Source organism: Muntiacus reevesi, chromosome 10, assembly GCF_963930625.1.
Source record: "Muntiacus reevesi chromosome 10, mMunRee1.1, whole genome shotgun sequence".
NCBI classification, from domain to species: Eukaryota; Metazoa; Chordata; class Mammalia; order Artiodactyla; family Cervidae; genus Muntiacus; species Muntiacus reevesi.
Genome location: NC_089258.1, coordinates 26542207 through 26566344, shown reverse-complemented (window position 1 = coordinate 26566344; position 24138 = coordinate 26542207). Strand labels below are relative to the sequence as shown.

Sequence of the window (24138 nt, the reverse complement as noted above, 5' to 3'; positions counted from 1 at the left end):
ACCAAATAGCATGGAAGACATGTTCAAAGACTCTCTTTATGAAAATCAATATAAATTTCTCCCTTGGAATGAGAATGTCCATTCATTATAGTGTTCTCTGGTTAGCATCTCCAAAGTAAATGTTAATGTAAGGACTTAAAATTAAACCTGTGATTCTCAATTTAACTTCTAATAATCTTCAAAAGTGCTTCATAAGAGCAGGGTTTCTCATCTCATAGTTATATCCCAATGCCTTAAACTGCTACTAAAATAGGAGTCTATCATAATATACATCATTAGAAACAGACTAAGATATACTATAAAGCAAAGTACATTTCCAACAGTTATTAGTTATAGTATAAGTCTCACGTAAAAAGATTAACCTACAGGGTAGATTTTTAATCCTAACAACCAGTGCTACAGATGGTTAAACAGTATTAATTATTAAGAACACCTCACATTTGAACAGAAATGCACAGTTTCTAAGGAACTTTTATAAACATTATTGCATTTACATATAACATCTATGGCTTCCCTGATAGTTCAGTTGGTAAAGAATCCGCCTGCAATGCAGGAGACCCCAGTTCGATTCCTGGGTCAGGAAGTTCCCCTGAAGGGATAGGCTACCCACTCCAGTATTCCTAGGCTTTCCTTGTGGCTCAGGTGGTAAAGAATCCACCTGCAATGCAGGTTTGATCTGGGTTTGATCACTGGGTTGGGAAGATCCCTTGGAGAAGAGAAAGGCTACCCACTCCAGTATTCTGGCAAAGAGTCAGACACAACTGAGTGACTTTCACTCACTGTTTGAATTTAAAACATCTATCTTAAAGAATAAGTAGCACAGATATTGTAGATAAAGAAAAAGACTCACAGAAGTCCCAAGAGACAAAATTAATAAGAGGCAAAACTACTGCCAGCATTTAGGTCTTATGTAACCAAAGTTCTTTCTACTCTACACCACCACCTCTTTAAGTCTATATTTATATAATGTGTATGAAGCTTATTCACATTAATTATCTCATCTGATGTCCATAGAAACTATGTGAGGTCAACAAGGAAGATATTACACCTAATCTACAGTTAAGGAAATAAAGTTCTAAGTGGTAATACCAGGCATTAAAGTTATTAAAGGTTGGAACTATGTCTAGAAAATGATCATTCTGGTACAGAATGCTAACCAGTATCAATTACAATTGCCTTCCCCTTTCTGGATGTAGAGTGAAATTGTGTTTTGGTCAAATGAATGCGGATGGAAGCATCAGATACCACTTCTTGGCCTGGCTTTACAATGTCCCATAAGATCTTCTCTTCTTTCTCTCTTTTATCTGCATGTAGGGAAACAAAGAACTATGGGATAGGGAAGCCACACAAATGAAACAGCCTGCATCCTGAGGCACTGCTTATAGGAAAGTCATCCAGGAATACCGTTGACCAAGAATGTTCACACTGGATTTTGTCTAGAGACAATTATTCCTTTTTTGCACTAAGTCAATCAGATTTTAGGGTTGTTTTTAGCAGCAATTAATGTAACTTACCCTGTCTAATATAATTTCACCTTGGTTCTCCTTGTATTAGAATTAACTACTGTAGGATTTCCTTTCTTCAAAAACCTAAGAGGTGGAAAGTACTGATTGAGTGTAAGAGTGGCCAATTCAGAGAAGGAATCTACTGTAAAGGATGAAATAAAAGCATTATAAATTGGTAAATTTAGGAAAAATTTAAAAGGCCAGACAGAACTTGAAGAGAAATCAGACCTCAAGTGTGAGAAGATAGACAAAACAGGAAGAACTATGAAATGGCTTGCCTTTTCATAATCATGACAGAGGAAAGTTAAGAACAAAGAAGTCGCTCTGATCAAACACAGCAAAGGCCTAACTCAAGGCCTACTGCACAAATCCACTTCCAGTTGTGGGCTCCCCAGGTGGCTGAGTGGTAAAGAATCCACCTGCCAATGCAGATGTGGGTTCAATAACTGGGGTCCGTAAGATTCCCTGGAGAAGAAAATGGCAACCTACTCTAGTATTCTTGCCTGGGAAATCTCACAGACAGAGGAGCCTTGTGTTTTGTTATTTATAGCTGAAAATATTCCTGATATAATTTATAAGTCTTTATAAAAAATTTTAAATATTTTACAGTTTAAATTGGTTTAATCTTATATTGTTTTACAAAAGACACATTCCATTACCTGAAAGCAAATCATCTTACCTCATTCTTCCATAGCTGATACTGTAGTGCAAATGTAGTAAAGTCTCTTGGAACACAGAAAAACTTGCATTCTGAAGTGGAGGATGCATGAGAAGTATTCTTGACTTGTTCAAAGTTTTTATTAATCAATTCCAGAATCAAAGGATCAATAAGGAACACGGGTACATTTTGACTGGATGTTAGCATAATAAATTTTTTAACTGCACGCTGTTTGAGAGGAAAAGAATTCCCTTAATTCTTCTAAACCAATACAATAATCTAGCTCATCAAATTTTATTCATTAATTTTATAAGAATACATATAGAGTGCTTATTCAATAGATACCAAGCTTACTATTTTGCTAACATTAAAGAACCCACAAATGAATAATATACCATACCTCTCAAGAAGTTCACATCCACAGTCTGAGGATGATGTACAAATGTTTACAATATAAAGTCAGTACAGAACAGTAATCAACTAATTAACTGCATATCAAAAGGATATAAAAATCTTCACAGAGGAAGCAGTATCTGAGATGAGAACTCTGGACTTATAAATATATTATTCCCTTTGTAGTAGCTAAATCTTTTCAAGCAAAAGTTGGAGAAAAAAATACCAGGTTTTTCAATTTTAAATAAATTAGTCATGTCAACATTTTCAAAGCCAAAAATAAACTGTATGTGGACCTTTTCTTCATATTTGAAATGCTGCTTAATAATATTACCAAGAAAAAGACAAACTAAAATACACTGTCTGCTTGACCATTCCTGTATATAGTTTGACTTTCTAATAATACTGTAATACTGATATTTTAAAATACAATTCCGCTGAGCAGTAAGCAGAACATTCTACTGCAAAAAATAAGTTTTGAAATCAGAATGGAAACTGAATAATCACACTTAGGAGTAAACAGTATCTAAGAGTAGCCAAGATAAACAGAATAAATAGCATACATTGTTGCTTAAAAGCCTACGTTAATGAAAGCAATAATGACTTCAAAGGGATGTATGCCCATCAAAAAAGATGTTTCATGGAATTAAGGATAAATGATTACTCACAAAAATCTGAAGAAACTTATAAAAACATATACAAGATAATAAACAGATTAGAATATCGGGAATTATAAAGATAAAAAAGTGAGATAAATGTATGAATCAGTCTCTTATCCTTTGTTTCTACTGTAGGGTATTATGCAAATACCAAGAATATAATAATCTCTGCTCCAGAGGAATCTACTATCTCTTAGTGGGAGAGACAACTAAGTAAAAAGTTAGAATAAACAATGAATGCTATGCCCCAAAATTCAATAACTTAGAGGAAATGGATAAATCCTTTAAAAACACAATTAACAAAACTACCAGAAGACGAAACAGGAAATCTGATTTGCCTTATAACTATTAACAAAATTAAATTTAGTATATAAAAAAAAGTCTTGCCATCAAAACAAGAAAAAACTCAAGACTAAGATGGTTCACTGGCGAATTCTATCAAAGATTTAAGGAAGAAATAATGTCAATTATACAAAAACTCTTCAGAACTGAACAGGAGGAAATACTTTGAACTCATTTTGAGGTCAGTGTATTCCTAAAAAACCTGACAAAGACATTACAGAAAGAAAAGTATATACCACTGTCCCTCATGAACACAGATACAGTGACATTTAGCAGGATACTAAAAAATTAATTCCTGTAGTTAAAAAAAAAGAAAGAAAAAAAAAAGAAAATATTATGACCAAGTATAGTTTATCCCAGGAATGAAAGGCAGCATTTGAAAATTAATCAATCATATTAATAGAATAAAGGGAGGAAACCTCTATGAGAATTTCAACACAAAAAAATTTTGACAAAATTCAATTCCTATTTCAGGATAAAAACCTCTCAGCAAACCAGGAATAGGACACTTGTTCAATTTGATAGAATATGAACAAAAAAATCATTTACTGACTTGCAGGAGTTCTTTATTTATCCTTGATATCAATCTTTTGTCAGACACATGTTTTGCAAATATTTTTTATTTTTTATATTTTCTTGGTTCTGCTTTTCACATATTTATTCATTTGGTGAAGCACCACAACTCAATGAATGAGGATTTTGGAAGCAAGCAGTTAGAATCTGGAATCAGTCACTTATCAGCCAACCAACCTTAACCTCTTTAAGTGAACTGAGGACAAACATATATTAACATCATCAAGTTCGCATAAGGACTAAATGTGATACTCCATATAAAGCACTTGGCACAGTGTCTTCCCCTTGCCCTCTATCACCTACTCCCACTTCCTACCAAGCTAGCTATTAAAACTGTCATAATTCAACAAATACTTATTAAGTATATTAGTGAATGAACAAAAGGAACTTGGCAATTAAGGAATTTCTCGACTGTCATACATACCCACTGTGTTCTGTCAAATCCAATTCGGCTTCCTTTGGATTTTGATAAAGCAGATCCATTCTAGGAAGATAACAAAAATAAAAGTTAGTAAATGCAAAGCCCAGCACTTAACATTACATTTAGGGGAGGTATGAGGTTCAACCTATATTAACTGGCTAATAATCATTAAAAAGCATAATCTAAATACATACAGTCATGAGCTAAGAAGTCTACAATTATATAACTATCCAAGATGGACAGCACTGAGACTGCTATAATTTATTAAACAGGCATATATGGTCAACATGTCAGAATCTATTAATTTCCATCAAATAATAGTAAACTCTTTGCTATCTCTTTTGAATTAGTATATTTATAAGATCTTCAGAAGCTACTATATTCTAAATTATTGTCTCTTTATCTTTATGCCTAAAGGTTTATAATAAAGGTAAGTTATAACACTATACTTTCCTGTTAGGCACTATATTAAAATTGACTTTGTACTAAAATAAACTAACTCTAACATTTTATCAAAATTATTTATCACTGAACTCTTTCCAAAGAGTGATGATATGTTTGGAAAAATAACAATTTTCACATAATTCTATCAGAAAATTTCAACATCACTGAAACTTTGCACCTCTGACTTTTAGTGTATTATAATAATCTTTAACTGCAATTCTAAATTGCTTCTTACCACATCCATGAAAAGGAAAATTTCAAAGAAATATTTCTGCAAGGATTTTAAAAACTGATTAACTTTATGTACTGCAAAAGGAAAGTATGTTAGGAAGATAAACAGCTAAAATGAAGTTTAATAATGAGAAAGCAGGGAAAAAAAGTTACCTTCGTTGATAAATAGTGCTTGTAGTAATACAACTGAAATAGCAGAAATGCAGAACTTGTCAAAGTTAAAAGCACCAAAATCACGTTCTTACTGATTTTACTCATCAGTCTGCAGTGCTCACTTGGTTGTCTTTTGAAAGTAACCCAGTTGGTTTCATCTTTCGGGGTGAAAAGGTAATCTTGTTTTCTGTGAACAATATTTCTGAAGAGACAAAAAAAAAAGCCTATATTTAATTTTTCACCTTTATTAACCATGAAAAAGTTACCTAAAGTTCAACAGAACATTCTTTGATTTGGTAATGTCCTATCCTAAAGAAATCATCAGATATAAGACCAAACCTGGAAGAACAAAAATGTTTATCATGGCATTCTTTACAACTGCAAAAAATAAGTGGGATATCTATAAAAACTGACCAACAGAGATGGGAAGGATTCTCCCCTAGGGTTTCTGATTCAGCAGAACTGGGGTGAGGCCTCTGAGTTTGCAATTCTGATGCATTCTCAGGTGATGCTGATGCACATACTAAGAACCACTGCCAAAGGAAAAATAAACTTTTGGTCAAGGAACATCACCTGTGTAACAGCTCCTCTGTTGTGATGTAGATGTAGTGTATGTGATGTGTATGTAATGTGATGTAGAATGTGGCCAGTTTTTATATATATCCCATATACATTTTCAGTTTTTGGCAAGTGTAAAAAAAGTCATGATGAAAAATTCGGTTCTTTTGTAACAGGTACACATGCTTTATCTATTTATTTTTGACCGCACTGGGTCTTCATTGCTGCACGCGGGCTTTCTCTAGTTGCAGAGACAAGGGGTTACTCTCTAGCTGTGATGTGTGGGCTTCTCACGTGCGGTGGCTTCTCTCGTTGTGCAGTACAGGCTCTGTGGGCTCGGTAGTTGCCACTTGCTGGCTCTAGGGTGTGCAGGCTTCAGTAGTTGTGGCACAGGGGCTCATTAGTTGTGGCTTGCAGGTTCCAGAATGTGAGGTCGCCGTTGTGGTACACAGGCTTGGCTGCTCCATGGCATGTGGAATCTTCTTGGATCAGGGGCTGAACACATGTCCCCTACGTCACCAGGGAATTCCTTAAAGTCTCTGTTCATCTTTGGTCCCAACTGACTATTCCTTTAGAACAAGTAATTTAATACAGTTCTACTTCTTCTTACCTGCTCTTCACTGTTTGATTTTGGTCACACACACTACATTTGGTTCTTCAAATGTTTATCTTTATTCCTTTAACTATGTATTAATAGCTCTATTAAATCATGTATAAACTTTGTCTTTAGTTCTCCAGCTAAAAAATAAGAGGAAATCTATTAACACCTTCTATATCTCTCCTTTTAATCCTGACTTCTTTAGTTCATTTTTTCTGTAATATAAATCTCTCAGCTTTTAAAACCTTAATTCCTACTATGTTTCCCTGCCATTCTTTTCACTGTATCATCTCTGTTCATCTACTAGATGGCTGATATTCATCTTCTTCTTAGAATACGGGCATTATTTACCTTGAGTTCTTGCATTGTTCAAAAACAGGTGTCAACTAACAGTTTGGCTTTGAGGTCACACCCTCTTTCCTCTGATGATTTACAGGATTTGTACCACTGTCCTGCAATGCTAAATAATCCCTTCACAATATGTGATCCTTTCCCTGGCACTATAGGGAAGATGATCTTTTTAACGGATGAGCAAAGAACACATTCCTTAGTTTTGAAATACAATTTTTTAAAAACTAGGTCATGTAATGATGTTAATGATTGTTATCAGTTTTTCTTCATTATGTGCCCTTCCATTATGTGCCTCTCCATTATGTGCCCTTGATTCTGTACAATCAAGATTTCTTTCTCTACAACAGGTTTTCTTATGTATTTTGACTACTTTTCTGTTCTAATGTTGAACTTCTATTTCCAGAACTACAATTAAGCATTTGTTTCATCTCCTTTCATTCCCATTTCACTTTGCTCAACTTTCAAAAGCCTGTCATCATATCCCTTACTGAGTTTTCAGCAACATTAATTCTCCTTTCTGTTTTCTACGTGGCTTTTTATTCCTGATTATATTTTTCTTTCTTTTCTTTCTTGAGTTCTGCCAAATTATGACTCATTATTTACCACTGTCTTACTATTTCTCCCTAGCCAGTTAGCTTTCTCTACTATTTTAAAGAAGTGGCTGTGTTGGGCATAATCACTCAGTCGTGTCCAACTCTTTGCAACCCCCTGAACTATAGCCCGCCAGGCTCCTCTGCCCATGGGATTCTCCAGGTAAGAATACTGGAGTGGGTTGCCATGCCCTCCTCCAGGGTATCTTCCCAACCTAGGGATCAAACCCAGGTCTCCCACATTGTAAGCAGATTCTTTACCAGCTGAGTTACCAGGGAAGCCCTTAAAGAAGTGGTTGTTTCCTTAAATTTGTTACGCCATCACAGTTTTCTCACGGGTCTTCATCACTCGTTTTTCCATTTCCTTCTGCTTTTCTTTCTGTAACACTTTGTGTACATACTGTACTCATTTTCTTTTTATCATTATTTATCTTTGAATGACATGAACTTCACCCAGGAAAATTATTTGCAAGAGGATTGTAGGAGGAAGAATTAAGGCTGTGTTCTGGACTAGAAGGTGATCTCTCTGGCCTACAAGAAAGCTCTTTATGACACAGGGTGTTCTGTGCATGTGTGTGTGAGAGAGAGACAATGTATGTGAGAACAAGGAAGAGAAAGATGTTTAGCCATTATTTCCTGCCTCATCAAAAGAGTGCTTCCTGCAAAGATCATGGATCTGTGTGCTTTCTCACTTGTTCTTCCTTTCCTGCTAGATGTTGCCAAACAGTCCAAGGAAGCTTCTACTGCTTTTCTATGCACCCTGACACCACTGTAAACAGATCTATCTTTCACTGTTCTGTCAGTTCTTCCTGAGATCTCTTTCTGTCAGAATGCTCTTTTAATCTCTTCCTGCTTACATTTGACAATCAGTTCTCAAATATTTCAATTTGAGATACGGGACTCTAGTCCTATCAAAAATGTAATTATAACTGACCCTTGAACAATGCAGGGATTAGGGACACCAACATTCTATGCAGCTAAAAATCTGTATATAACTTATAGTTGGCCCTCCATATACATACGTAGTTCCTTTGTATCTGTGTTTTTTTCATATATGTGGTTTGCATCTGTGGATTCAACTATCCAGGGGTCATATAATACTCTAGTATTTACTACTGAAAAAAATTCACATGTAGCAGTTCAAACTTGTGTTGTTCAAAGGTCAACTATACATCTCTGTCTCTCATTTTCCTTGCTGTTTCAGGGTAATTTTGGATAGAAGAGGGCACAAATGTTTTTACTCTGCCATCTTTAAATCAGAATTCAGAAAAAAAAAAAAAATCAGAATTCTGACAATATTGATTCTTCCAATCCATGAACACGGTATGTTTCTCCATCTGTTTATGTCCTCTTTGATTTCTTTCATCAGTGTTTTATAGTTTTCTATGTATAGGCCTTTCGTTTCTTTAGGTAGATATACTCCTAAGTATTTTATTCTTTTTGTTGCAATGGTGAATGGTATTGTTTCCTCAATTTCTCTTTCTGTTTTTTCATTGTTAGTATATAGGAATGCAAGGGATTTCTGTGTATTAATTTTATATCCTGCAACTTTACTATATTCATTGATTAGCTCTAATAATTTTCTGGAAGAGTCTTTAGGGTTTTCTATGTAGAGGATCATGTCATCTGCAAACAGCGAGAGTTTCACTTCTTCTTTTCCTATCTGGATTCCTTTTACGTCTTTTTCTGCTCTGATTGCTGTGGCCAAAACTCCCAACACTATGTTGAATAGTAGTGGTGAGAGTGGGCATCCTTGTCTTGTTCCTGATTTCAGAGGAAATCCTTTCAATTTTTCACCATTGAGGGTGATGCTTGCTGTGGGTTTGTCATATATAGCTTTTATTATGTTGAGGTATGTTCCTTCTATTCCTGCTTTCTGGAGAGTTTTAATCATAAATGAGTGTCGAATTTTGTCAAAGGCTTTCTCTGCATCTATTGAGATAATCATATGGTTTTTATCTTCCAATTTGTTAATGTGGTGTATTACGTTGATTGATTTGTGGATATTAAAGAATCCTTGCATTCCTGGGATAAAGCCCACTTGGTCATGGTGTATGATTTTTTCAATATGTTGTTGGATTCTGTTTGCTCACAGAACTAGAACAAATAATTTCACAATTTGTATGGAAATACAAAAAACCTCGAATAGCCAAAGTAATCTTGAGAAAGAAGTATGGGACTGGAGGAATCAACCTGCCTGACTTCAGACTCTACTACAAAGCCACAGTCATCAAGACAGTATAGTACTGGCACAAAGACAGAAATATAGACCAATAGAACAGAATAGAAAGCCCAGAGATAAATCCACGAACCTATGGACACCTTATCTTTGACAAAGGAGGCAAGGATATACAATGGAAAAAAGACAACCTCTTTAACAAGTGGTGCTGGGAAAACTGGTCAACCACTTGTAAAAGAATGAAACTAGAACACTTTCTAACACCATACACAAAAATAAACTCAAAATGGATTAAAGATCTAAATGTAAGACCAGAAACTGTAAAACTCCTAGAGGAGAACATAGGTAAAACACTCTCCGACATAAATCACAGCAAGATCGTCTATGACCCACCTTCCAGAACACTGGAAATAAAAGCAAAAATAAACAAATGGGACCTAATGAAACTGAAAAGCTTTTGCACAACAAAGGAAACTATAAGCAAGGTGAAAAGACAGTCCTCAGATTGGGAGAAAGTAATAGCAAATGAGGAAACAGACAAAGGATTAATCTCAAAAATATACAAGCAACTCCTGAAGCTCAATTCCAGAAAAATAAATGACCCAATCAAAAAATGGGCCAAAGAACTCAACAGACATTTCTCCAAAGAAGACATACAGATGGCTAACAAACACATGAAAAGATGCTCAACATCACTCATTATCAGAGAAATGCAAATCAAAACCACAATGAGGTACCATTACACGCCAGTCAGGATGGCTGCTATCCAAAAGTCTACAAGCAATAAATGCTGGAGAGGGTGTGGAGAAAAGGGAACCCTCTTACACTGTTGGTGGGAATGCAAACTAGTACAGCCACTATGGAAAACTGTGTGGAGATTTCTTAAAAAACTGGAAATAGAACTGCCATATGACTCAGCAATACCACTTCTGGGCATACACACTGAGAAAACCAGATCTGAAAGAGACACGTGCACCCCAATGTTCATCACAGCACTGTTTATAATAGCCAGGACATGGAAGCAACCTAGATGCCCATCAGCAGATGAATGGATAAGGAAGCTGTGATACATATACACCATGGAATATTACTCAGCCGTTAAAAAGAATTCATTTGAATCAGTTCTAATGAGATGGATGAAACTGGAGCCCATTATACAGAGTGAAGTAAGCCAGAAAGATAAAGAACATTACAGTATACTAACACATATATATGGAATTTAGAAAGATGGTAACGATAACCCTATATGCAAAACAGAAAAAGAGACACACAAGTACAGAACAGACTTTTGAACTCTGTGGGAGAAGGTGAGGGTGGGATGTTTCAAAAGAACAGCATGTATATTATCTATGGTGAAACAGATCACCAGGCCAGGTGGGATGCATGAGTCAAGTGCTCGGGCCTGGTGGGCTGGGAAGACCCAGAGGAATCGGGTGGACAGGGAGGTGGGAGGGGGGATCGGGATGGGGACTACGTGTAACTCTATGGCTGATTCATATCAATGTATGACAAAACCCACTGAAAAATAAAAAATAATAAATAAATAAATAAATAAATCAGAATTCATAGGATTTTGAAACAATCCAAATGGGCTTCCAGAATGAAAGCCTATATATATATCAAACATCCAATGATGTTACATAAAGTCAACAACCTACTTAAGAGAACTATCACCAGTGATGTAAGTAATCTACTTGATTTACAGATAATGCATCAAGAAAGATAACTGAAGAAATCATGATCATATTCTATCTCCTAAAACTGTAAAAATTAGCAACATCAAACAATGTTAATAATGGTATTAGTTCTGCTGTCAGCTAAAACCTTTTAAAATAAGACAGTCAAATATGTACTGTAATAAGGATAGCTCACAAGATAAAAAAAAAAACAGTTTTCATTTTCAATATTTCAGCTCAATTTTTTGTAATTGTGTTAAAAAGTACATCAATGTATTGTACTCTGATTCCTAAAATCTAAAGTAACACTTGGAGTGTGCTATAGTCCAGTCTTTCCTGTGCCTGAATTAACAAATGGAAAGAAAATATAAAAGACCTATATAAACCACTACAGAAAAATAAAGTTAGAATTAATATCTTGTTCTCTTTTTGGACATAACTCTAACCTACTATTAATTCTTACATAAACTAAAGCTCCAAAATATATCATCAATCACAACTACATTTTTATTATCAAGATGATATCCAATTAACTTTATTTCATTATTTATTTTCTGTGAATAACAAACCAATTCAACTAACTGCAAAGATAAGAAAACATTCCTTTTTGCTAGTACCATCTCTTCATTAGGAATGGAATTACCACTTTAAAATGAGTAATGTTATACTTAAGAGGCCAAGGCTTATTGATTACCTCTAAAATATCTCTTGCACCAACTTCCTCTTCTTTCTTCACTGTCATTCTAATTTAAACTCTAATTGTACAAATGTCTTAATTCTAATTGATGTCCCAAGCTAAGCTCCACTTTCTGCCTACTCATAATCTTACACTGACAGACATACCAAGCTACTGATAAAAGAATCAAATTACATCATCATCAAATTTTTTCAATAGTTCCTTACCACCTACAAGTAAAGCTCAAGTTTCACATAAATTTGACCCATGAACAACACGGATTTGAACTACACAGGCCCAATTACACACAGATTCTTTTTCAATAATACTCTACAGTATTACTCGATCTGCTGTTGACTTAATTTGGAGATATGGAACTGCAGACATGGAGGGCTGACTCTGTTACATGTAGATTTTTGACTGTGTAAAGAATGGTGCCTACCATCCAGTTCTACAAGAATCAAGTCTTTAGCCAATGCAGTTGCTAACCTACAATACAGGTGAAAGGAAATCAGGGTGAAGGGCAGGATGAAGCACTCTGTCCTCTGGGAAAACAGGCCTTTAGATAGTTAGAAATATTTCAGGAGAAACCATTCATGAACCTGGACTCTTACATCATCCCATATTTAGAAAAGCACTAAAATCATTAACTGAGATACATGTTCCTTGTGACTAGGAGTAAACTTCTACAGAGATGTGTGCACAAGTGCACATACCTCTTTGCAAAATTATGTATCTACTGACCTCCCCTATCTACTTCCTCTTCTAAGAAATTACTCAGAACTATCTAAGACTGTCTCCCAAATAAAACTGAAACTCACAGCTCGCACGATGTGTGTTTTTATTTCAGTTGACAGAGCTCTGGCACCCCCGACTGCACTGTTTAAGAGTCAAACACAGAAGCATTCAAGGGCATTCACAATCTAACTGAACACAAGGCAAATTTTCTAGACTTTCTCCCACTTCACACACTCTATGGTCTCTGCCCACGTATTCCTGGAATACACACGACACTTTCCTACCTCTTTGCTTTTGTTCACTCCCTCTTGTCTGAAGTATTCTCATCTATTTCCAGAGAACCAGTTCTATACCTCTTTACACAGCTCCTCTCAATGACCTTCCTTTTATGAAGTCTTTCATGCTCTTCCAAGTCAGAAGCAATCTCTTCCAGCTATAAATTCCTAGTCTTACCTTCTTGCAAGGAATAAATATTTACTGTCTACCTTAAAAGGGAGAGATGCAAACAAAATGCTAAGCCCTAAAGAGAAAATGATGAGTAAAATACAGTTCCCTATCTTCAAATTTTAGAGATGAGTATATAAGAGTTTTTAAAAGAATGGTGATTGATGGTGGTGGAAGGTAAGAAGGCCTAAAGAACAGCATGGGAAGTTTTTTCCAAAATGCACAACTACCATCCTTACCACCCTCACATCTATTAAGAACCACTATTCTGGTTTGTGCTAGACTGTATCAGAGATAAATATGGAGAACTCCCTGTTGCCAAATCCAGACTGAAAGTGGAGAAAACCACTAGACCATTCAGGTATGACCTAAATCAAATCCCTTATGACTATACAGTGGAAATGAGAAATAGATTTAAGAGACTAGATCTGATAGACAGAGTGCCTGATGAACTATGGATGGAGGTTCGTGACACTGTACAGGAGACAGGGAAGAAGACAATCCCCAAGAAAAAGAAATGCAAAAAAGCAAAATGGCTGTCTGAGGAGGCCTTACAAACAGCTGTGAAAAGAAGGGAAGTGAAAAGCAAAGGAGGAAAGGAAAGATATACCTATTTGAATGCAGAGTTCCAAAGAATAGCACAGAGAGATAAGAAAGCCTTCTTCAGCGATCAGTGCAAAGAAATAGAGGAAAACAATAGAAAGGGAAAGATTAGAGATCTCTTCAAGAAAATTAGAGATACCAAGGGAACATTTCATGCAAAGATGGGCACAAAAAAGGACAGAAATGGTAGGGAACTAACAGAAGCAGAAGATATTAAGAAGAGGTGGCAAGAATACACAGAAGAACTATACGAAAAAGATCTTCACAACCCAGATAATCACGATGGTATAATCACTCACCCAGAGCCAGACATCCTGGAATGTGAAGTCAAGTAGCCTTTAGGAAGCATCACTACAAACAAAGCTAGTGGAGGTGATGGAATTCCAGTTGAGCTATTTCAAATCCTGAAAGATGATGCTGTGAAAGTGCTGCACTCAATATGCCAGCAAATTTGGAAAACTCAGCAGTGGCCACAGGACTGAAAAAGGTCACTTTGCATTCCAATCCCCAAGAAAGGCAATGCCAAAAAATGCTCAAACTACTGCACAATTACACTCATCTCACACGCTAGTAAAGTAAAGCTTAAAATACTCCAAGCCAGGCTTCAGCAATATGTGAACCGCGAAATTTCAGATGTTCAAGCTGGTTTTAGAAAAGGCAGAGGAACCAGAGATCAAATTGCCAACTTCGCTGGATCATCGAAAAACCAAGAGAGTTCCAAAAAAACATCTATTTCTGCTTTATTGACTATGCCAAAGTCTTTGACTGTGTGGATCACAATAAATTGTGGAAAATTCTGAAAGAGATGGGAATACCAGACCACCTGACTTGCCTCTTAAGAAACCTGTATGCAGATCAGGAAGTAACAGTTAGAACTGGACATGGAGCAACAGACTGGTTCCAAATTGGGGAAGGAGTACCTCAAGGCTGTATATTGTCACCCTGCTTATTTTAACTTATATGCAAAGGACATCATGAGAAATGCTGGGCTGGAAGAAGCACAAGCTAGAATCACGATTGCCGGGAGAAATATCAATCACCACAGATATGCAGATGACACCACTCTTATAGCAGAAAGTGAAGAAGAACTAAAGAGCCTCTTGATGAAAGTGAAAGACGAGAGTGAAAAAGTTGGCTTAAAGCTCAACATTCAGAAAACTGAGATCATGGCATCCGGTCCCATCACTTCATGGCGAATAGATGGGGAAACAGTGACTGACTTCATTTTTCTGGGCTCCAAAATCACTGCAGATGGTGATTGAAGTCATGAAATTAAAAGACGCTTACTCCTTGGAAGGAAAGTTATGACCAACCTAGATAGTATATTAAAAAGCAAAGACATTACTTTGCCAACAAAGGTCCGTCTAATCAAGGTTATAGTTTTTCCAGTGGTCATGTATGGATGTGAGAGTTGGACTATAAAGAAAGCTAAGTGCCAAAGAATTGATGCTTTTGAACTGTGGTGTTGGAGAAGACTCTTGATAGTCCCTTGGATTGCAAGGAGATCCAACCAGTTCATTCTAAAGGAGATTAGTCCTGGGTGTTCATTGGAAGGACTGATGTTGAAGCTGCAACTCCAACACTTTGGCCACCTGATGCAAAGAGCTGACTCATTTAAAAAGACCCTGACGCTGGGAAAGAAGGAGGGCAGGAGAAGTAGGGGACAACAGAGGATGAGATGGTTGGATGGCATCACCAACTCGATGGACATGGGTTTGGGTGGACTCCGGGAGCTCGTGATGGATGGGGAGGCCTGGCGTGCTGCGGTTCATGGGGTTGCAAAGAGTCGGACACGACTGAGCAACTGAACTGAACTGATCACGAGTGTAATGGCCATGAAAGAGTAAGTACAGGCTACAATGGAGCACAAAGAGAGGAAACTAACCCTAAGGCTTTTACTATTTTCTATTTTGAATTACAGTTATTAGAATACATGAATCATCACCCCATCACACTTAAAATGACTGAATTAATATCCAGAAATAAGAAGTATGCTAAATATACTCAAATAACTGCACAATGTTCAAGAGAACACAAAACTAATTTTTTTAAGTTTTTATTTTAAAAAGTTCTCTGTCCTACAGGAAGTTTTATAATAGAATATGAAATGTGAAAAAGTGAATTTTTAGCGTTTAATGTCCATACTTAGTTACAACTCCTGAGCAGTAAACATAATAAAAATAACATATGGAGAAATACAGCATAGAACCAAAAGAAAAATATTATTTGTGTATACATTTCTCTTTACATGTGACATTTTAGCTAATAGAAATGTTGGGGTGGACAAGTAATGTATTTTCACTTATACTTAGGTAAAGCTTCATAACGAAAGCAGTATATCATGTCTAATGGAAAAGAAGAACACTACACAGATAGTAAATTTAAATGATGGGATGGTGGGGGGAGACAGAAAATGTTTTAAAAAAAAAAAAAAAACAAGATGTAATGGGGACTCTAAGGGGAGTTATGAGGTTTGAATACCTAAGTATCTTCAAGTTCTAATGCAAATATGAGAAGGCTAATATATAAGTAACCGCCTGCAATGCAGGATACCCCAGTTTGATTCCTGGGTCAGGAAGATCTGCTGGAGAAGGGATAGGCTATACCTACGCCAGTATTATTGGGCTTCCCCTGTGGCTCAAATGGTAAAGAATCCACCTGCAATGAGGGAGACCTGGGTTTGATCCCTGGGTTGGGAAGATCCCCCAGAGAAGGGAAAGGTGACCCGCTCCAGTATTCTGGCCTGGAGACTATATAGTCCATGGGGGCACAGAGTCGAACATGACTGAGCAACTTTCACACTACAGCACAGAATTAGTCTTAGATGACTTGGAAACAGTCTCTAACCAGTGCATGAACTAGAATTTGGCAATTAAGAAAGGAACGAGCAGATCTGCTTCCCAACTGAACCTTTAACGGGTTGTAGGTGTCAGTTATCAGTCCTCTCAGTCTTTGAGCCTGGGGTAACTAGAGACCAAGACTGTCACCTCCAGTCAAGAACAAACACATTCTTTTACCCTTTCTTTTGTCCTTTATTATCCATTTGTATCAAGGCATGAGAAAGGCTGGAAAAAACTAGTGGTAGATGAAAGCCACACACAAATTTGAAGGAAAAATGTACAAGATAGGAAGCTCAAGATAGTTCTCAGGCTCTTACTACAACCAAGAGCAGCATTTCATATTCTTTCAGCTTCCCATTGCCATTTCATATTATCATTTGTTCTTTGATGGTAATAGCATGAAAAATTTTGGCATCTGCCTTAACCTGACACCCGTCCCCCATTACTCTTTTGAGGATTATTTTGATAGGGATCTGTTTGAAAGAACGTCAAACTGTCTGACTTATTAATTCCACTTCTCCCCACTAGTGCCTTCTGGATCATCTCTCTTGATATCAGAGGACCTTGAACAAGAAATAACTAGACCTAGTAGTGAAGTTAGGTTCATAAGATGATGTGTGTTAGCCTGGTGCCCTCAATGCTGCTAGATCCAATTTATTCAGGAACACTGAAAAATGAGAGGAAGTCAGACAGAATTGAGATTCAAATATGTCCTGCACTGCAAAATAAAACAGGAGGCTAAATTAGAGAAGAAAGAGGGTAGTGTAAACAGTCAAACCTTATTGTGAAATAAGGTAGCAAACTGGAAGACATAAAAGAGAAATGCTTCTGAAGATGTATTCAGAGAGAAGATGGGGAAAAAAGTCAACATTTTCAGCTGTTGTAAGCCAAAAACACACCAGTAGCAACAGATGTTATCCATCTTACTTAAATACCGCTGGTCCTATATACTGTTCTTTTCCTTTCATTGCTAATTTTGCAAGACAATCAGTAACCTGGAAGCAAAGGTTAGACTGTAAGGGTTTAAGAAGTCTCTTCATCAGCTTACCACTCATTCACTTCTTAACCCTTTGCAACATAACCTCTCTCAAAATGCTGACACTTGATTAAAAAATTAGTCTCTCCAATTGATGCTCCAGAAAAATCCAAAATACACAGGAACTCCTTCTGAAATGACAATGGAGTAGTGAACTTTTAGAGAATGTCTGAAATGAAAGACCTAGATAAGAAAGAAAATGAAAACTAGTACAGCTGCTATGGAGAACAGTGTGATTTCTTAAAAAACTGGAATTAGAACTGCCATCTGACCCAGCAATACCACTCTGGGCATACACACCAAGGAAACCAGATCTGAAAGAGACACGTGCACCCCAATGTTCATTGCAGCACTGTTTATAATAGCCAGGACATGGAAGCAACCTAGATGCCCATCAGCAGACGAATGGATAAGGAAGCTGTGGTACATATACACCATGGAATATTACTCAGCCATTAAAAAGAATTCATTTGAAAAAAAAAAATGAATTCATTTGAATCAGTTCTAATGAGATGGATGAAACTGGAGCCCGTTATACAGAGTGAAGTAAGCCAGAAAGATAAAGACAAATACAGTATACAATGCATATATATGGAATTTAGAAAGATGGTAACGATAACCCTATATGCAAAACAGAAAAAGAGACACAGATGTACAGAACAAAATTTTGGACTCTGTGGGAGAAGGCGAGGGTGGGATGTTTCGAGAGAACAGCATCGAAACATGTATATGATCTAGGGTGAAACAGATCACCAGCCCAGGCTGGAAGCATGAGACAAGTGCTTGGGCCTGGTGCACTGGGAAGACCCAGAGGAATTGGGTGGAGAGGGAGGTGGGAGGGGGGATCGGGATGGGGAATACATGTAAATCCATGGCTGATTCATGTCAATGTATGACAAAAACCACTACAATATTGTAAAGTAATTAGCCTCCAACTAATAAAAATAAATGAGAAAGAAAAAGAAAGAAAATGAAGGCAGGAGGGGACTGATTTATGGGGGCAAAGTAAAAGGGTGAAGGAAGTGGCACTGCCTACAAAGTGTACTGTTTTGTGTTTGATATGAAATCTGGATGGATGTTCTCTTTATATTCGCTTGTTCCTAATCATTTAATTAGATATACTTCCTGTATCTACTGACTGATTACTGCTTACAAATATTTCACCAGACTGCTGGTGATGTCCTCTTAAACATCACTGTCCACCTTCAAGCCAGATTTTTTTCATGACTTGCCCCTCTATTCTGTTAATGATATCCCTATTTTCTCAATTATTTATGTTCAAAACAGTTTTTACAGTTCTAACTCCTTATCTAATGAGTCAACAAACTATACATTCTTCTCAGTGCCTCTAAAAGCCGTCATTTCTTTTCCACTTCCAGTATAGTTAGCCAACTTTTAAGGCCTTATTAACTCTGCCTAAATAGAAAGCCTCCTACATGAATACAGATAGTCCCTGACTTACGGTTTGACTTACAGTTTTTGACTTTACAATAGGGCAAGAGTGACAAGCATTCAGTAGAAACTGTGTTTGAATTTTGATTTTTTTCCCACAGCTAGCAATAAGTGCCACATAATCTCTCATGACACTGGGCAACGGCAGTGTGAGACACAATTCCCAACAACCATGTGATCACAAGGTAGACAACTGACACTTAAGACCATTCTGCTTTTCATTTGTAGTACTCAATAAATTATATGAAATATTTAATACTTTATTATAAAATAGGTTCATATTAAATGATTATGCCCATCTGTGTAGGCTAATATGTGTCCTCAAGACATTTAAAGTAAGCTAGGCTAGGTTATGATGTTCAGTAGGCTAGGTATATTAAACGCATTTCCAATTTATGATGAGTTCATCAACTCTAGGAAGATATGTACTCTACTACTAGGCTTTCCTTGAAATACCCATCTTAAGGACCAAAGTGCAGTCATCTCTACAGTGACACCTTGTGTCACTTTCCCCTGCTTTAAGGACTTTCACGGCTAATTGAGTACTAATCCCCTAAATGAACCCATTGATACAATGCTTTCTTACCTTGGTGCATTTGTCTATGCTCTTCCTTCTGTGTATAATATTTTCTCCCCCACACCCTGCCTCTCTCACTGTCTTTTGAGTAGTTAAGACCTTAGGCTCTGAAGACAGACTACTATGTCCAAATCCTGCTCTGCCATTTGCAGCTGATATGTGTGTGTGTGTGTGTGTTCTTAAACAGGTTACTTAATCTCTCTGTGCCTCCATCTTAAAAAATACAGATCTATAAATTTACTTAATTCACAGGGCTGTTCTTTCAGATTAAGACATGTAAAACACTGAAGGGTACCTAGAACATGACAAATTCTAACATGATAAATGCTAGCAATAAAATTAGTAGACAAAAACCTTTAGTCTTAGTCTACTAGTAATTCCCTTTGCTCTCTGATAACTAAAGGCCCCCTCATTTATATCCACACAGCACTTGTAGTTGTACAATTTTTGCAGTCGGTCTAAATCAGTTACAGTTCCTTGAGACAGGAGGCTGTCCTGTTTCCATATTCCTCAGTATTCCATATTCTACATTCTTCCACAGTAGAATTCAAACACACAGATTTTAAAAGATTTATGATGGATTTCTGTTACCCCAGAAAAGCTATGTCCCCAGAACAGTACAAAAGTATTTGAGATAAGTGGTGAATGCAAGTACCAGCAGGTGAAGAGTGACAGCCAGAGTTTATGTGACACAGAGCAGTTTGGTTTGTTCCCTCATTCATTCTTTTTTTCCATTAAGTTCACAAATATTACTGGGTCCTATGTACACCCTACAGACACCAGGCAACCTGTGAGCTGTTCCCTGTTATAAGACTCTGATAACCCTATATGCAAAACAGAAAAAGAAACACAGAAGTACAGAACAGACTTTTGAACTCCGTGGGAGAAGGTGAGGGTGGGATGTTTCAAAAGAACAGCATGTATATTATCTATGGTGAATCAGATCACTAGCCCAGGTGGGATGCATGAGACGACTGCTCAGGCCTGGTGCACTGGGAGGACCCAGAGGAGTCGGGTGGAGGGATCGGGATGGGGAATACGTGTAACTCAATGGCTGATTCGTGTCAATGTATGACAAAACCCACTGAAATGCTGTGAAGTAATTGGCCTCCAACTAATAAAAAAAAAAAAAAAAAAAAGACTCTATAGTGTAAACAATAGATTACGGTTATTGCAAAGGCAGCAGAAAGTTGAGGAACCAAGGATTTCTTTTGACCCAAACATAGTTTACATACATTATTTTCATGGGTCATTTAAGAGCTATCTTAGTAGCATACACACCAGAGTAAGAACAGTGATTGTCTTGGGGTTGGGACGACTGTAGGTGTTTTTCTTTTTCCTTTTTATTTAGCCTATGTGAATATCAATTGATTTTGTAATGAGTAGGGAAAAAACGACTAAGTTTTTTTTAAAAAACTTAAAAAAAATTCTCTCTTTCTATGGCTCAATTAACAAATACTACAGCCCCAACAACATCACAAACTTTCATTATTTTAATATCTCCCAATATTTGGAGTAACAGAATAGCATTAAACCAAGTTATTTGTAACTGGGTAAAGTCTTTCCCCCAAGAATGCAAGTACTTAACTGCATGGTTGAGGATGTCTGGGTACTGATCTCAGTAAAACTATAAAGCTAACAGAATCAAACACATGACTCAGCACGCATCAAGTACTTAGTACAATATATAAGTGTGAATATATGTACATACAGAAAATCTGGATGGATGTTCACCAATATATCAATAATGGTCATTTCTAAGTATGGAGGTTGGGGCGATTTTTACATTGTTCTTTATGCTTTTCTACACTGTCCTGATATTTGTATAATGAACATATATTATTTTCATAAAGATGATAAAATTATTAATAAAGTAGATAACAAGTAGTAGTAATGGCTTACTCTTTGCTACTTAAAAGTATGGTCCTCAGACCAACAAATTAACATCACATTGGAGCATGTCAAAAATTCTTAGGCTGTACTGCAGACCCAGTGATTCAGAATCTATGTTTAATCTAAATTTTAAGATCCTCAGGTGATTCATATGTGCATTAAAATTTGAAAAGCACTGATTTAGACACTACGGCCTTTACATGCAGGGACAATAGGAACAACATCTGCCTTCTTCATTATACATTCCACGCATGAAACATAAGTATTTGTTGAATAAATAAGCATATAAATGATATTACTTCTGAATAGACATCAGAATGACGGTAGAGACTGTATCTATCTGATTGTTTATTTTCTGCCAGAGTTCCCAGAAATGGTTGCTTAATATTGACTGTAAATACTGTTAAATTATTTTAGTATAATGGTGACCCCCAAGATGTAATCCTTTCTGAAAAGGAGTCCTTGCTTATAGAGATCTATACATCCCTTTCAATCATTTCTCTAGTCTCCTATCTACACACACATCCTATAGTGACTCTTTACAATCTCTCCCTCAAAGCAAACTCATTTTCAAGATTTTAACTAACATCTCTAAAGAGAAACCTTACTACTTAACTTTCTCAAACTCCAGCTGCCTAAATATTTAACTTTATGTCCTACACCTCAAATTTAACCCATTTATTCTCCATCAACTATCTCCCAGTCCCCTTCAGAAGAGAACAGTTATCCATCCTCACAGACTCACATTTTACAAGTTTTAGCAAAAAAAGATCACTAAGTCTATATTATTTTAGAGAAGAGGACAGGATCTAGAAGAATTAAATGACAGCCCAAGAGGCTAGTTATTGGCAAAACAAAACTACAATCTGCACCACCACACTCCCAATACATCACCACCTCCTAGAATTCTCGTTTTTATCAACAGCACTTAAATTCACTTTTTAGAAACACAGGTTCAAAATATCCATCACCCGGATCCAAGGAATCAAGTTCTGTATATTGTTGACATTTCTCTCATTCCTTTTTTCTTCCTTTTTAGAACACACTGCACTTTCTTTTCAGCTGAGGTTCCTTCAACATGTAGTGCCATCCTCCCCAAGTCCTCTATCCTCCCAGAGGCTTATTCCTGCTGCCTCTACCTTTTATCTATGGGGCTTAATAGAGATGGTTCTGGATGACTCAAATTCTATCCATCCTCAAAGTACAGTCCAATCCCAGACTTCTTTTTCCCCAATTTCTAATGCACTGCTCCATCACTCACTTCTCTATTTGTTCCCAGGCTGATGCTTATTCTTTAGAAACCTGCTATCTTCAAAAGTAAAAAGAACCTGATATCATCGAGGTTCTCTTTTTAATCTGAGAAATCTGAGGTCCAAAGAGAAGTGACTTCTCTTGTGTTACTTGAGAACTGGTGATGGTGACAAAATCTGAACACAGTTCCCCAGATTCCTACCCAAAGCTGGCGTCAGCTCTCTATATGTCAGTCTTTCCCGACACCCCCCGTTGATAATGCAAACAAAAGGCGTAAGTCAGTACCATATGAAACTTTATTCACACGGGTAGTAGTGTCCATCCCATTATTAAGCACGCAAAAGGGACGTGTCAGTAAACATTCCTCCAACTGAACTGAAAGCTGAACCCAGGGGGAAAGCAAGAGAGAAAGGGATGATTAATTCAAATACCCCTCTCCAGAAAGCTATTGTAGCTCCCCCACTGCCCGCGGAAGCACGCCACACTCCCTCATGGGGCATCAAGGCCCTTCCCAGTTGAGCCCCAGCGTTAGCTCCCGCCACGTTCCTGGCCTTCCCGTCTCCGTACCCATCCCTCCAGCCATTCCCTTAATACGCAGAGCTGCCCAAACCTGGGAGCTCCTTTCATGCTTCTACATTTTTACACACACTGGCCCCCAAACCTGCAACGCTCTCCCCCACTCCCTAGATCCTTTTCCAAACCCCGAAACGGCTCTCACGATCCTACTCAAACGTCACGATCCCAACCGGGTCCTACAAGGGTCTCGATGGAGTCCAAAACCGGTCCTATCCCGGCAGGGGGATTTTAGTGGCTGACACGACCAGAAGCGTGGCGGCGGGGGGAAGAGCCCGAGCAAACCCTCCCTGAGGTGCTCGTGGACTGCCTTGCTGAGTATTCCCCGCCCGGAGGGCGCTCAACCTGTGGCCTGCCTGGGCCAGGGCAGGTGCCCAGGGAGCTGGGGGAATGCCCAGTGACGGCAGACGAGGCACCGGCGACACCCTCCTGAGATGCCCGCCCATCCCCGGAGACCAAGCAGCGCCTCTCACACCTTACCTCAGCCAACAGCGGCGGCAACTCCGCTTTGCGGCACTCACAGCAACTGCTGCAAAAGGGGCCGTCAAGCGCGGAGTCGTGCGCACTGGTCTGGTTGGTGTCTGAGGCGTAAGCACATTCCGGAGACTGACCACCGGCAGGTCTACGGTCCCCGGCGCTTCTTTACCTTCCGAAGTTTACTGAACCCGGAAATTTTCTGGCTTGGGGGATTAAGCTTCGTAGCCAAGCTTTTTTTTTTTTTTTT

General features: G+C 37.6%; 1 protein-coding gene across 6 annotated transcripts in view; it reads right to left on the bottom strand.

Moving 5' to 3' along the window:
• FKTN (fukutin) overlaps positions 1-23930 on the bottom strand; it is a 184537-nt gene extending 160607 nt beyond the window's left edge. For all 6 annotated transcript variants that reach the window (XR_010664635.1, XM_065947477.1, XM_065947478.1 and 3 more), the window contains exons 1-4: positions 23895-23930; positions 5380-5581; positions 4555-4614; positions 2185-2391 (exon numbers count right to left, since the gene is read on the bottom strand). Coding sequence is in view for 5 of the 6 variants with exons in the window: in XM_065947477.1 (XP_065803549.1) it covers positions 2185-2391; positions 4555-4614; positions 5380-5484 (372 nt within the window). In the remaining variant the exon portion in view is untranslated. The remainder of the gene's footprint in view (positions 1-2184; positions 2392-4554; positions 4615-5379; positions 5582-23894) is intronic.
• Between the last annotated feature and the right edge of the window lie 208 nt (positions 23931-24138).